Genomic DNA, 15918 nt, shown 5'->3' with positions numbered 1-15918 from the left:
ATGCTTGCATCAATGGGCACCGGGAGGGGGGAAGGGCTGTGGGTGGAGTGGGGGAGTACCTTCCTGAGGTCACACAGGTGACAGGGGAAGCAGGGGAGGGGGTGCTCAGGATCCATACCCTCCCTCCCTTCAGAGGCCCCATTCTCACAGACACCAGCGAAGTATGTGCAGGACCCTCCTCCTTGGGGACTTCCTCTGTGACACCAGGTCAGGCCTGCTGTTCTGGCACCTGCCCCCTGCCTCTCCACAACTTATAGGTGTGGGGTCAGAGGGCGATGGGGTCCCAGGGCGCATTCAGGAAAGATCCTGCATTCTCCCAGCTGGCCGCTGGTTTGGCGCCTGCCCTCTGTGGAGGGGTCAGGGCCATGGTGGGGAGATAAGGCCCAGACAGGAGGCAGGAGGAGCCTCCCGTTCCAAGAGGCCATTCAAGTCCACTTGTCCCCACTTCAGGACCTTTCAGCTTTGCCTGAACCCAGGGACTGGTGACCTCGCCTGTCTCCCCTCCCTCCAGGATTTAGGAAAGTCAGGAGGCAGAATAGAAGGAATTCAGGGGACACTCCCTACAGGTGGGATGAAGAAGGAGGAGCAGACATCACCGGCCAATAAGTTTCCAGGTCCTCACACTAGAGTCTGCCCCCTCCACACACGATCAAAGATGTGGGGCTCTGTCCAGAGTGCATCGGAGGCTAAAGGCCCACCAGCCATACATGAAGGCAGTGACACAGCAGTGTTACTGTTAAGGCCCTTGGCCATCTGCATGCAGGAGGGCCATGACTCAGCAGTAGCACTACAGGTGCTGTGCAAGTGCGCTCTCACGTGACCTGCTATGTTAATGAGCACAGGTGTCACTAACTGGCCCGAGGCCGCTGCTCTTTGAGTGAGTATATAAGGTGCCACTGGGCAGCCGGTTGTGGCTGCTTTGTTTGCAATAAATCCGGTGGTTGGCAAACTGGGGCCTGCTAGCCACTGCAGCTCTTTGGCCCCTTGAGTGTGGCTCTTCCACAAAACACCATGGCCTGGGCAAGTCTATTTTGAAGAAGTGGCGTTAGAAGAAGTTTAAGTTTAAAAAATTTGGCTCTCAAAAGAAATTTCAATCGTTGTACTGTTGATATATGGCTCTGCTGACTAATGAGTTTGCCGACAATGCAATAAAGCATGACCCACATTCCCACGGCCACTCGTATTTTCTTTCAATTCCCACATCCAGAGACGTCAGGTCCCTGGCTGAGCAACTTGGACCCAACAAAAGGGAAACAGTCCTAGCCAATTTGGCTAAGTGGATAGTGAGTCAGCCAGAGAACCAAAAGGTCCCAGGTTCGATTCCAGTCAAGGGCACATGCCTGAGTAGCAGGCTCCATTCCCAGTCAGGGATGGAGGGGAGTGCAAGAGGCAGCCAATCAATGATTCTCTCTCATCATTGATATTTCTGTATCTCTCTCGTTTTTCTCTTCCTCTGAAATTAATATAAATATATTAAAAACAAAAACAAACAAACAAAAACCACAAGCAGTCCAACCAGCATGGCTCAGTGGTTGAGTGTCCGCCTAGGAACCAGGATGTCATTGTTCTATTCCCAGTCAGGGCACATTCCTGGGTTGTGGGTTCAATCTCTATTGCAGGAAGCAGCTGATCATTGATTCTTTCTCACGGATGTTTCTCTCTCACACTTCCTTCCTCTCTAAAATAAATAGAAATATATTTAAAAAAAAAGAAAACGGCGATAGTTTAAATAAAATAAAATAAAATAAAATAAAATAAAATAAAAAGCACAAACAGCTAAAGTTGTCCCTGCCTGATATCTTCCCTCCTTCTTCAGTCACCCTAAAAGTTGTCAAGGGATTTGCCAGGAACCAATTCCAGCATGTCATATATTAGAAGAGTTTCATCAAAAAGTTGGTGAAGCTTGGGAGCTCAATAAGGATTGAGTCAAATGTATTTTACCTTTTGAAAGGCTAAACAGCGCCTCCCTCAAACCTGAATAGGATTGTCTGCCTCCAGAAGCTCAGGGCATGTTACTGCCTCCTGTTGGCCAAACACCTGAACAGCTGTAGGCTATTCCCCAAACTGACAATGCTTCTGTAAACCTACCCTTTGAAACTGTACCCTTTGAAGTGTATGTCTCCACCTTGCCTTAGGAAAAATTGTGTTAATAAATAGCACAGGGTCCTAGACAAGGAGGTAGTCTTTCAGCTCCTTTAGCTGAAGATCCTCTGACCCCCAATTCCTTTCAAAATTATTCATCTTTGGACTCCTTCTTAATCATCTACACATCAGCTCCTTTCTCCAGATTGCAGAACCCTTTGTTAATGCTGGGACAAGAATCCCGGCAGGGATTGATTCTCTTTATGTTTTAATTTGTAATAGCTGTGTTTGTTTATTGTATCTGATGTGTTTTCTGCCTCTGGATTGCAGTTACTAGGTTGTAATATTTTATTGGCTTAAATGAATTAAATGCTTATATAAATTAAGAAATAGAAACTATCCCAAATGTTTCTCAGGATTATATGATCTGGGAAAATATTTTATTTTAAAGTTGGCTTAAGTTTGATTCTTTTAGAGTTATTAACATAAAATATATGTTAGCTTTTCCTGTGTTTACAAAACTAAGTTCATGCTATTTATCTCCATTACAAAATTTGTCAAGAAAATATCTTGGCCGGGACCGGTTTGGCTCAAGCATCGGCCTGCGGACTGAAAGGTCCCGGGTTCGATTCCGGACAAGGGTATGTACCTTGGTTGTCGGCACATACCCAGGAGGGGGTGTGCAAGAGGCAGCTGATCAATGATTCTCTCTCATCGATGTTTCTAACTCTCTATCCCTCTCTCTTCCTCTCTGTGAAAAATCAATAAATATATATATTAAAAAAGACTGAAAATTAAAAAAATATATCTTGATAATAATTGACTTTGAAATCTCATAGAATTGCTAAGAACTAATAAATAGTTATAACTGAAGAGTTTTTTATAAAGCTTTTCAGTAATAATTACATATTATTAAACAAAGTTTTCCAAAGTCTTTGGTAACTTGAAACTTTAGAGTTTTACTAAGTTAAGTTAAATGACAAAGAAATTACTGAAGGGACCAAGATTCTGCCACCCTGAAGCTGCTTTTTTTTGGATATTGATTTGGGACTGTTCATTAGGAAAGAAAAGACTCAGAGGGAACCTTTGACCCTTCCCCCTTCCTGCCTAAGAAAGCCAGAGAAGCCTGCTTCAGGAAGGAGAGCTTAGGATCCCCTTAGATCTAGGGAAACAAGGGAACTCCTAACAGCTAAAAATTCATCCATAAAACCCTATGGGGAGATTTTAGGACTCCTGATGGCCATAACACCGCAGGGAGGTGGCAGCAGTACACACCAGGGGCCACCAGAGGGAGATTCTGTGTCACTGGTAAAACCTGTTGCACTACAGTAACCCCAGTGGAGAGGCTGAAGAGGATAGAACAGATCTATGATCAGGCAAAGGGGCTACACCCCTTCTCCCAGGGAAACCCTCCGCCAGCTTCATCTGAGACAAAGTAAGGTTGGTCCTTTCATCTACCCCTTGGTCCTTACCTCGCCTCAGATCTTTAGTTGCCACAAATCTCATTTCGGGCCCATGCCTTCTTAACCTTCTTGTCCAATCTGTCACTTCTAGGACACAATTCCAATGTTAACTAGTTCTGACCATAACATTAGAAAGGGACTACCACCACGGACTGCTTTTAATGAAAAAGTTTTCATTTCAGCCCTCGCCAGTTGCTCAGTGGTTAGAGCATCGGCCCATGGACCAAGGAGACGAGGGTTTGATTCCTGGGTTGCAGTATCCCTGCCCCAACTGCATCCTATGGATGTGTCTCACTCCTATGCATGTTTCCCCCCCCCCCCCCGCCTCCCCTTCCACTCTCTCTAAGAAAAATGATGGAGAAAATATCCTCAGGTGAGAATTAACCACAACAAAAAAAGAGAGTTTTCATTTCAGACCATCCCAGAGGGTTACTCGGGCTCTCTGAGTTTGTGGGGCTGCACACAGGCCTCCCCTGAGCTTGTAGGTTTAGTACGTGGCCCCTTCCCTTCCACACTGAACAGGCAGGAAACTTGTCAGCCAGAACCGGGCCCCTCCTCCCCAGCATCCCTGAAAGAACTCAGGAATGGAAGTTCGGGAGGGGGTGAGGACGGTTTGGAAAACTCCCTACACCTGGATTGAGGAAGTAGGAGCAGACATCACAGCCAATAAGCCCCCAGGTTCTCTCACCAGAGCCCCAATTCCACCCTCCCTCCCCACCACACACACACACACACACACACACACACACACACACACATGACCAAAGGGAAGGAAACCCCTGCTGTGGTCTCAGGGTCAACAACAAGGACTATAGAAACAGATCAATCCAGGCTGGAGAGGAACAGGCTCCACTAGTAGAAGGTGGGGCAACAAAGGTCAGGACACTCCCGGAAGGGACCACATTAGGCACAAGATCACAAGACCACCCTCCCGACCCAGAGGCAGAGGCAGAATCTGGCACCGCCAAGTTCAAACACTAGGAACGTAGAAAATCCCAGGCGCTGACTGGTGGCAGCAGGGCCAGCTGGGCCCGTGGCACTCCCATGGGCACCTGAGCTTCTTCTCCCCTCACACCCCCCCCCCCCCCATCCTCGCACCAGCCACACCCAACCCCTGATCATCTCCAGGACCCCTCCTGAATAAAACCTGCTTTCTCTCTCACTCTTGAATTCTTCCCAGCATGTGTCTAAGGTCTGAAGGCACCTCCGACTCCTCCTAGTCTGCACCCAGCGGGAGGAGAGGACAGAAGCGGGGAGATGACCAGAGCCCCAGTGGGGCCACCGCAGCCGGGATCCCCAGAACAGGTGTGCCTGTACCCCCAGATGCATGGAGTCCAAACTCACCCTCCTTTGGCAGCCTGGCCTGTGGGATCAACAGGCTGCACCTGGGGTCCTGGCAGCACCCAGCACCCAAAAGGGGCTGGGACAGAGCATAGTGCCCTCCCGCAGCCAGCACCCCAGAGCAGCATCTCTGCAGCTGCAGCAGCTTGGGGCCAGGAACTGGGCCCCGCCCCTGGGAGGCCTGGGGCGGAGCCTCTCACTGCACAGAGCTTAGATTCAACCCCTTCATTGTTATTCCAAGTTTGAGAGCTTCCTCTGGCGCCTGCTGCCTCCCTTAGAAGCCAGGTCACATTTTTGCATCTGGACCCTGTCCCACTGCCCCTGTGGCACCTGCTCACATCCCTGGAACAGCCAGAGTCTTGAGCACCAGCCCTGAGCCACACACACGGTTGCACATGGTGTTATTGGGGTGAGACAGAGTCCCCAGCCTCATGGAGCTGGATCATAGCAGCTGCCCTTACCCTCAGCTTCCAGCCCAGGACCCAGCCTGCGGTATGGGATCCCTTAGGATTAGAGGGGTGACTTAGAAAGCCATTTGCTAAGCACAGAGGATGGCACATCACAGGGTCCCTGTGGATGGGGGTTCTGCTTCCTCATCCCCACAGACTGAATGGGGAACTGAAGTCCTGAGGAGCCAGGCTAGTGCCTCCCCCAGCCCCCCAGGGCACCAGGGGCAGGAGCCAGACCAGAGGAGACGAACCTTGCAGGAGCCCTGTGGCCCTGGAAGTGCCAGCCCACAGCGTCTCCTTGGTGATGGGCTCCGTTAGGGGCCTAGAACCTGTGTCAGCCTTTGTGGATCGGGCAGGGCCACTGCGGGGCAGAGTGGACAGTGAGGGTGGGAGAAGGGAGGGAAGCTTGGGGTCCTCAGAGACTGGGAGGCAGCAGGTGTGGTGGGACTGGGGGCTTCATTCAGTGCCTGTTCTCTGGGAAACAGCCCGAGGGGCAGTGTCTGATGGGTCCCGGCCCCAGGGCAGGGCGGTTCACGTGTGTGGGCAATGAGGCAGATGCCTGTCCAAAGCAGGCCTGGGGGGCAGGATGAGGCCAGGACCGGGCCTGTAGGGAAGGGTCAGAGAAAAGGCTGGGGTGCCTCATGCACCTGGCAGTGCCTTCTGCTCCTCCTTGGGCAGCTTCCTCTAGCCCTAGACCCTGTCGTCTCACCTACTGTTTGGTTCGGCCTGATGCCCCCGTAGCCAGTCACCCAGCAGAGGCTGCCTTGGGGGAGTAGGAGCTGAGCAAGGCCAGAGGGACAGCCTGTGGGTGCAGGAGAAAGGTGCGGGGTGTGCCAGCTTCAGCAGGGCCACATCTCCACCCTGCAGTGCATTGCATGGAAGGAGGGGTGCCGGGTGACCCCCGCCGGGGCCAGAGGGAGGGCGCCCAGGGATTGGTGTGCAGGAGGGGCATGGAGCTGTGGAAGAAGCAAGAAGGGACACGACAGGCTGTGAGAACAGTGAGCCTGGTGGTGTGGGCTCTCGGGAGAAGGACAGCAGGATTGGGCGCATCATTCAGTCCCATAAGGACCCTCTGCCCAGCCCTGGCCCACTGAGTCACATCCAGGCATTTTTACAGGTTGAGTATGAAAATCCAGGTTGAATATGAAAATCCAGCTCTAGCCCTAGCTGGTTTGGCTCAGTGGATAAAGTGTCGGCCTGCAGACTAAAAGGTCCCGGGTTCGATTCCAGTGAAGGGCACATGCCAGGGTTTTGGGCTTGGTCCTCAGTAGGGAGTGGGCAGAAGACAGCCAATCGATGATTCTCTCTTATCATCGATGTTTGTATCTCTCTCTCCCTCTCTGAAATCAATTAAAATACACACACACACACACACACACACACACACACACACACAAACAAACACCCAGCTCTGTGTGATAAGATACTTCATCCTTTTGTTATCGGGAAGGGGGCCTTGGCAGTTGGCGAGCCTGCCCAGGACGGCCGGTAGCATGTGGGTTCCTGACTTCGTGCAGGAAACATTTCACAACACGAGTCTAGGTGACTATGGGGTCACTTACTAAAGCTGGGGACAGTGAAACCAGGAAGGGATTAGCATAAAAGCAATGGCTGGGCGGCCCTAGCTCGTGGGAAGTCAGAGAAAACGGGGCCTGGGTCCCCCAGAGTCTGTCCTTGAACTGGAGTTCAGAGGGTGCGGGAGCTTGTATCTCTCTCCCGGCTTAAAGAGCAGCACATCTCGATGCCAGCACTTTCCGCGCCTCCGCGCCTCTTACCTGTCTCAGTGCGCTTCCTCCCTCTCTCCTGTTATGGGTTATGGAGCTTCCACTCGGCCAGCTTCCCCGCGGTTCTGGGTGGTGGTTGTTCTGCCCTTTAGTTGTGGTGATGTGGTTGTGGGAGGAAGCGAGTGTAGGTGATTACCTATGCCCTCATCTTGGTTCTCCTCCTGGTCCTCACTCCTTTTGTGTGTTTCTGGTCGCTGTGTGCTGCCTGGACTCACCTGCACTGTCTGGGCCTCCCTGTCCATCATCCCTCATTCAGGGGTGGGGCTGCCAGCGTACCCCCAAACCCCACAAGCAGGACATTTGCTGTGGGCTCTGGGAAAGCCACCCTTATCATTTACAGAAGTCACCTAGGGCCCAAGTTTGCTAAGAGTTTCATCACAAACTAGTTGAAATTATCAACCAAAATAAAATTATTTTTTCATATATATTGAGATTATCACATGGCTATTATCATCTATTTCTGCTCTGTTAATGTGGCATATTGCACTAATTGGTGTTAAACCATGGTGGTTCAGACCTTCCTGGGTTCTTTGGTAATTATTTTACACATTGAAAGTTGGTTTGATAATGATTTACTTTGCATTTCTTCATTCTGTGATCATAATGGAAAGTGGCCTGAAATGTTCCTTTATTCTCTGTGTCTGGTTCTGTGCTCCAGACAGGGTACCAGGGAGCTGCCTCCTTTCTGTTCCCTGAAAAATAGCTCAGGCCTTAAGTCTCAGTGTAACTCTCCAGGAAGCCATGCTGTGCTGTAACTCTCCTGTGTTGTACTTTATATTTTAGTTCTGGGTAGATGTTCACCACCCAGAAGCTGGCCTTTCATGAATCTACATCCGGTCCTGCTTCCTGTTCTCCTAAAGTCAGTTCTAATGAGTTATATTTGCCTAAAAGTTGTCCATTTCACCTGCGGGCAAATTTGTTTAATGTGGTTGTTCATACTAACCTCTTCCGATTTTAAAAAATCTCTGCCTGTCCATGTTTCTGTTCCCCTCTTTATTACTAATATTATTTATGCATCATTTTTCCTGCCTGATCGATCTTGCCAGAGGTTTACCTAGTTCAGTGGTCGGCAAACTTCAGCTCGCAAGCTCTTTGGCCCCTTGGGTTTTTAGCAAAGGCCAGCTTAGGAGTACCCTAATTAAGTTAATAACAATGTACCTACCTATATAGTTTACGCTTAAAAAATTCGGCTCTCAAAAGAAATTTCAATCATTGTACTGCTGATATTTGGCTCTGTTGATTAATGAGTTTGCTGACCACTGGCCTAGTTCATTAGATTTTAGGAACTCACCTTTGGCTTTGCAACCCTGTAATTTCTTTATTATATAGTCCAGGTGCTTCTGTTATTTGTTTTATTTTTAAAATTTCTTTATTGATTACAGTATCACATATTTGTCCTCATCCCCCCATTCCCATTCCCACCCCTCCCCAGTCATGGCCCCACCCCCCTGTTGTCCTTGACCACTGGTTAGGCTCATTAGAATGCACACAAGTCCTTTGGTTGATCTCTCCCCTTTATCCCCACCCTCCTTCTGAGGTCCAACAGTCTGACCCATGGCTCCTTGTCTCTGAGTCTGTTCTTGTTCATCAGTCTATGTTGTTCTTCATTTCTCCTAGATGAGTGAGATCATGTCCTACTGGAAATACACTTATAAGAACAGAAAATGAGACAAGCAATAATGATTATGCTCTTTTATTGGTTTTAAATCACCCCTTACTCCCTTCCTTTAGTTGGCTGATCTTTTATCCTATTGCTTATGCTCTCTCTCAGTTTCCTCTGACATCTTTTTTCTCACTTCTTGACTTCAACAGGACATTCTCTGTTCTATTTGTACTAAATCCAGAAGGGACTGCTCATCTCCCTCCAGGTGCAAGCCCCCATGTCCCTGTGAATGTTAGGACGTGGTATTGTCACCATTGTGAGTCATATATACTTTTTAATTTTTATTCTGACATTTCTTTAAAAGTACATTTTTTAAATTTCCCAATGTAGGAGGGCTTGTGCCCATTTTTGATATAAGTGTGAGAAAGCTTAAAATACCAATGTAGCCTGTTGTCTTCCAATACAAGGCACTGGAAGAGACCTCTGAGAACAGAAATTCAGGCTCAGTATTTGCCGAGGACGTAAACAAAGGCAGAGAAATACATGTCCAGTGTCAGTAACAAAAGATGGGATACAGGATGCCGCTCTTAAACTCAGTGAACTTGACAAGTGGTCTTGTCACATGGTGTTCGCTGTGATCTGCTCCTGTCCAACGTCTATCAAAGTTATATGTGACCATATGTCTGCATGTATCAGAACTTCCCAATCCATGCAACTGAACAACCACACACACACGCAAACACACAAGAACAGGCACACACACACACACACACACACACACACACATATGCATATAAGCACACATGCCCACACACATGCAGAAGATGATGCATGGGACACATGGAGAGAGGCCCTAGGAGGCTCCGGGTGCAGGGAGACCAGCCTGGGGCTGAGAATTCAGTCATGGGTGGCAGTCTGTCTTCGGGGCCCTGGGCTTCCAGCCTTCCCTCCCAGCATGCCCTGGAGCCAGGGGGAGCAGCCAGGCCACTGCACCTGGAGCCTCTTCTGGCAAAACTGGTCACCTCAGGGGAAAGCAAACCAACTACTAACCAAGACACTGGGAACGCCCCACAGAGGCAATGAGAACCTCCAGCTGCGGAGCCTGTGTGGTAGGAGCCCAGTAAACAAACCCTAGGAAGCCCTGGTGATGCCAGTCAAGTCTCCTACCCATTAGGACACGGTGGGTGCCAGGGTGCCTGGGCCTTGGGAGGAGGGAGAGTGGAGAGGGGGGAGCCAGCAGGAGGAAGGAGTGGATGGTGGAGATGGAGTTGGACAGTCTGGGTGTCATGGATGGCACCACGGCATCTAGGACAGAGGCCTGGCTGTGGGAGGACAGCCACCAGGAGAGGTGCCAGGGAGCAGCACACAGAAATCAGCGGCCACGGTCAGAGCCTGGCGGGCACTGTGGAGAGGGGTGCTGCCTCGAAGGCAGTCCAGGCGCTGCCCTCGGTGAGGAGCAAAGCCATCCTGTGGACACAAAGCTGCGCTGGGGCCTGTGTCCCTCTGAGCAGTGGGGCAGAGTGAGTGAGATTCAGTGTCATTGTCAGGGTGCTCACAGTTGCCCTGAGGTTTAGTGGGGCCCGAATGGGACAGCCAGTGACATGAATGAGGGCCTTCAGGAGCCCTCCCTGCCCCGGGCCCTAAGACCTCCACTGTGACACGTGAGGACCCCTGGACGCTGGCACAGTGCTCCCTCCACAGCACCCCACCCGCCCTCGCTGTCCAGCTTCCACTGAGGTGTTGCACAACGAGGCTGTTAGGTAACAGAAGCTGTGCCTTTTGCCCACCTGCCCTCAGCCTTCCCCTATCAGGGCTCGGACACCCTCATCACAGTTCCGGCTTTGGTCCTGCCCCTGACCAAAGAACCCTCGTGCACTGCTGGTGGGAATGCAGACTGGTGCAGCTACTGTGGAGAACAGTATGGTGTTTCCTCAAAAAACTAAAAAAATGGAACTGCCATATGACCCAGTAATCCCACTTCTAGGAATATATTCCAGGGGAAAGGGGAAAGCGCTCTTTCTGTCCAGCTCAGGGAGTGGGGCTGCAGCCCAGGCCGGCCCTGCCTGGCCCCGGGGGCCGGATGATGCCCAGCGTGGGGTGGGGCAGGTCGGGAGGGACCTAGTCCTCTGCCCTCTGGACCCCCAGGGCCTTCCCTGGTCCCCACACGATGGGCCTTCAGGGCCTTCACCTGTTTTAGCTCATTTGTCTCCAGCACTGAGACCCCTCATTCCACCGGCACCCCATACATGGTTTCCTGCAGGACCTGCACACCTCCAGATGGCATGCCTTTTTTCCAACAAGAAACTCCAATCACCATGGGTGTGGCCTTCTCCATGACTGACGTGACTCGGTTCCATTTTCCAGGAGAGCACAGGGAGGGGTGGTGTACCCGAGTGCCAACCTCGCCTGTACCTGTGGTGCGGGTCACCAGCAGCCGGTGACCGTGGGCCTGCACGGAGCACCCTCAGGAGGACCCATGTGGGCACAGAGGAAGGGGCTGTCCCCTCACAGCCCCCTTGGCCCAGCGGAAGGCCCGCTGAGCCTCCCTGATAAGCCAGCACTCACTGTCTGTCACTGCTGCTGGCTGAGCGCCTCCAGATCCCAGGGCCAGACAAGGGGGAGCGGGGTGCCCGGCCTCCTCCCTGTTCCCTCAGTGTGGGGGTCTCAGCCCCAGGCCCCCCATGTCCCTTTTCTTCCTTGCACCCCCACCGGAGGAGCCCTTGTCCCTCAGTGTCCCCAGAACAGCCTGTGCTGGGAACGTGTAGCTGGGCTTGTGCAAGGTGAGCAATCCAGGGAGTTCAGCCACCGACCACAGCGCAGCCCCAAGAGTGTGGTGCGGAGAGGGAGCGGGGAGGGCGCTGGCCGCCCCTCTGCTCTCACACGGAGGAAGGGCGGTATTCTGGCTGCAATCAGATGGTTAAGGGTGACAGGGAAGGAGGAGGTGAGCTCCCCACCACGGTGTCCACAGCGGGGAGGCTCAGGTGAGTGGGCAGATGCCCTCCCATGGGGACCTGCCAAGTCTGCACCGTGGGCAGCGGAGCTCAGGCATGGTCGCTGTGCCAAGGAGACAAGCCGCAGGCACAGAAGCCTGAGGCACAGAACCAGCGGCCACTGGCCCTGAGCAGTGACAGGAAGCTTGCTCAGCGACCACTCATCCAAGAGGCGGACACATTGGATGAGGGCCTCGGGCCGTCAGTGTTGCAGGAGGACACCTGCCCCCTCTCCTGCCCAGGGGCCCCAATTGTGAAAGGGGTTCCCACACCAAATCCCATAAAATGCTAATTAAAACTCAGTGAGATGCTGCCCCCTACCAGAATGGGGGGCTGGAGGGTGACAGGCAGGGCCCCCATTGCTGTGGGGACATCTGGCCCCCAGGAAACGGAGGTGCTTGGACTCAGGCCCAGCTCCCTTGCTGGCACAGGGCAGACATGCGGGGTGTGTGCTCAGGACAGGCGCCTCTGGTCCTGAGACCCTGACTGGGGACAGCTCTGTCCCTGTAGCAGCCTGGAGACGGCTCCGCGTGGGAGCTGGCACACTGACTGTGAGAAGCAGTGTCCCCCCTGCACCCAGCCCCGGGCACGGCACCACGTGGTCTCTGTGTGATGGGAGGCTCCAGCCTCTCCCTCCCTCCGTCCGCAGAGGGGACACCTAGGCAGCCTCCCGATGTCCACATGTGCGTGCACAGTGCGGCCTGAGGCTGAGGATGGGCCTGGGGAGTGCGGGAACTGCATGGTCGGGGGGCCCCATTGTGTGGGGCTAAGGGTCTACATTGTGACCCCGATGCTGGGTATCTGGCTGCCCCTAGAATTATCCTGGTTCATAGGTCAATGCTCAACCGCTGAGCCACTCTGTCTGGGCTGGAGTCGTCTTTTAAATGCTCTGTGTTGCTTTCTGTGTCCTGAATTCCCATGACCGCTCCCCGAGGAGACAAGCCAAAGCACTAGGGGCTGAGGAGGGGGTGTCCCCACAGCCAGGCCAGTGCTCAGGGCCGGGTCTCCACAGTGACACACAGTGGCTGCATGTCTGCCCCTGGAGCCCTCCCTCCCTCTCGGTGAGGCCCACAGAGAGACACACGGCCACAACCACATGTGCTCTTCACACACTTTAATGAGGGGCAGTGCCCACCACCCGCTCCCTGGGCTGAGGAGGGGTTGGCTGGGGGGGCTCAGTGCAGGGAGCACAGAGGTGGAAAGGGCAAACACTGGGCAGGAATCAGTGGTCTGGGGCAGGAGGGGGCTGGATTCTCCTCGGCCCCAGGTGGCAGCCCGAGGGAGGGGCTCAGGGTTCCTCGGGGACATGCTGGTGGATCCAGTGCAGGTAGGAGGAGATGCTGGGCTTATTGGCTTGGAGGGAAGGGGCTTAGGGCAGAGGGCAGGGAGAGGAAAGGGCTGACACTGGGCAGGAAGCAGTGGTCTGGGACAGGAGGGGGCTGTATTGTCTTTGGCTCCAGGTGGCATCAGGGCTCCTTGGGGACGTACTGGTGGATCCAGTGTAGGTAGGAGGTAACGCGGGTGTAGATGCCGGGCCTATTGGGCCGGGCACAGCCGTCACCCCAGCTGACCACACCCGCCTGTATCCAGGTGCCGTTGACCTTGCAGACCAAGGGCCCTCCAGAGTCGCCCTGGGGAGGAGAGGGGTCAGCAAGGGGCTGCAGAGGCTGAGGGGGGGTGGGGCTTCCGGGGAGGACACGGGCGCACCTGGCAGGAGTCACTCTCCTTGTCCCCGGCACAGATCACGCTGTCCTTGACAATCTGGATATTGTCCCCCGTGTACAGGCCAGTGTGGTATTCCGCGTCACATTTGCTGTTTTCCACGATGGGGACCCTCACCTCCTTCAGGGGGAACGGCGGGGGGAGATGTTCTGTGGGGTGAGAGGAGGAGGGCGAAGCAGGCTGGGCTGGGAGGCTCTGCCAACCTGCCATGGGATGGCACAGGGGTGGGGATGGAACAGGGGCGGGGATAGCACAGGGGCAGGGATGGCACAGGGGTGGGGATGGCACAGGGGCGGGGATGGCAGCAGGGGGTTGCCGCTGCCTCCTTGGTGCCAGGCCTGAGCCCAGGCACATGCAGGGCTACCACCTCCTCCCCCAAAGCGGGCCTCGTCCTTGACCTCACCTACGCCCCTTTGGGGAAGGGAAGGGGTGGGAGCCAGGCCCGGGTTCCTCCCAGCTCCGCCTCCAGGCCAGCCTGGCCCCAGGACTCAGTTTTCGGGGCTGGATGGGTTGGATGTTGTGTCTCAGGTGTGCCTGAGTGATGCCACAACCAGGTCCCTTGTGGGAGGCCCAGAGGCCATGCCTCACGCAGGGCGCCTGCTCATGCTCAGTGTCCCTAAGGCTTTGCCCTGGATTGTGGGCTCAGGGGGAGAAGACAATGGTGCTGGAGGGTCAGACTCAGCACATCCAGCTGCCCCCTGGTGCCTGGTTCGGGCTCCTTGTTGGGGCACAGGGAGAAGAGCAGGCCAGCCTGCGGTGGCGGGCTGATCTCTTTTTCTTATTAGTAATGACGCCTGGGTGTGTGTTTTCTCTCCTTCCTACATTCCATCCATGAAATACCAGGGGAAACTGAGGCACGGTGGCCCTAAGTGACTTCCTCGCCCAGGCACCTAGTCCCTTCTCTTGGTACACCCTGCCCCTGCCAGCTCTCCCTGGCCGAGCTCACCAAACTTCCATTCCCTGAGCTGTCCCATCAGGACCATCCCCAAAAGGGAACCCCAGAGCTGGGTCATGGGTGTGACTGGTTCCCCTCATCCAACTGTGCGTGACTCACTTTTCTCACTCACATCACCCCAGCCTGTCACCCAGCACGGGGTCCCTGGGGGGAAGGTCTCCGAGGCAGGGGGCAGAGCGACCAGCTGGACATTGCAGGAGATATTCACAGGATCCTCAAGCTCCATCAGGGCAATGTCAAACCCTTCTACGACATCATAGTAGTTGGGGTGCACGATGACCTGGTTGACAGGCAGCAGCTTATCCCGGTAATAGAGGTGCTGCTCCCGCAGCTGCACCCTCAGGCTTGCGGGATCTTTGATTTCCCTGGAGGGAGGGGCACTTACTCAGAGGACTGAGCGGGTGCCTGTTAACTCAGAGGGAGTGGGGATGCAGTCCCAGCCCCAGCCCCCACCCATCAGGTCCCACGGGTACTCACGGTCCCAGGCAGTGCGCGGCGGTCAGCACCCAATGGGGGTGGATGAGGGAGCCTCCGCAGATGTGTTGCCAGTATTCGTCTCGTAGGAGTCTCAGGCTCACCTGCCAGGGCCACTTGTTTCCAGGGGCCTCCTGCCCCCCCACGATGCCCACTCTCTCCCGGTCCTGGCTCAAGGCTGGGGCAGGAAACACCCTTAGGACACAGCCCAGCCCCTGTGCCCACACAAACCTGGGCTTCTGTGAGCCCACCACCCCTTGTGGAGCCGGTGTGGGGAGGGGCAGGGGCAGGGACAGGGCTGAGCAGGGTCAGGACTCACCAGGGGCTGCATGGCCCGGGCTCAGCAGGAGGGGCAGTGCCAGTACCAGCAGACTCAGCATCTGGAAGGAGCCAGGAGGGGCTGCTTGACCCAGGGGGGCTGAGCCCGGTAGGGGTCTGCAGAGTGTGGGGGCAGATGGAGTCGAGGACCTTGGGATGAGGGGCCAGTTCAGACCCGGAGTCTGAGGTCCTGCTGCTCCAGATGTGAGGCTCAGCTACTCAGTGCACTAACCCCAGGTGGTGGGGTCTGGTGGGGTGCTTACCTTGACAGGTCGCTGCTGCTATTGCCCCAGCCCACTCTCCTCTCCCATTTATCCTTCCAGATGGGGTGAGTGGCGGGTCAGAGGAGGGGTTGCTCAATCCTCCAATCAGGGGTGGAGGAAGTGGATGATTCAGACCCAGGGCCCTGATCCCCCTCCCAGGATTTCTTGGGTATCTGACAACATCCATGTCCGGGTGTTATCTGAGCAGTTCTGCTGATCTCCATGATACCTTGTTATCTTGGGATCTGAGTGTCATCAGTGATGGAACAGGCAGATAGAGGTAACCGATAACAAGCAGCTAGTGCCAGTTCCCCTTGGACACCCCTCAGTCAGGCCCCACTACACCTGGCCCCCGCCCTCCACAACCAGGGCTGACCACTATCCCTGCCTGTTCATCCTCCCAGCTCCTCAGTCCCTTGGGCTTGCTTGTTACTAGAGCCTCTAGCCACCTCCCCCAACACCCAGAGTCCTGAT

At 54.3% G+C, this 15918-nt stretch overlaps 1 protein-coding gene across 2 annotated transcripts in view; it reads right to left on the bottom strand.

Annotated features, from left to right (window-relative positions):
- LOC311621301 (tryptase beta-2-like) overlaps window positions 1-15243 on the bottom strand; it is a gene marked incomplete at its 5' end in the record, with an annotated part of 39648 nt that extends 24405 nt beyond the window's left edge. The window contains 5 exons of one of the 2 annotated variants that reach the window (XM_084881239.1): window positions 12813-13343; window positions 13420-13583; window positions 14489-14754; window positions 14867-15041; window positions 15183-15243. In XM_084881239.1, coding sequence (XP_084737365.1) covers window positions 13179-13343; window positions 13420-13583; window positions 14489-14754; window positions 14867-15041; window positions 15183-15243 — 831 coding nt within the window. In that variant the 3' untranslated portion in view covers window positions 12813-13178. Of the gene's footprint in view, window positions 1-12812; window positions 13344-13419; window positions 13584-14488; window positions 14755-14866; window positions 15042-15182 lie in introns of those variants that run through there. The other variant, XM_084881238.1, reaches the window with a different exon arrangement.
- Window positions 15244-15918: the final 675 nt, after the last annotated feature.

This window comes from Pipistrellus hanaki (assembly GCF_964339955.1).
Source record: "Pipistrellus hanaki genome assembly, chromosome: 4".
Lineage (NCBI taxonomy): Eukaryota > Metazoa > Chordata > Mammalia > Chiroptera > Vespertilionidae > Pipistrellus > Pipistrellus hanaki.
This window is presented reverse-complemented; position numbering and strand designations above follow the sequence as displayed.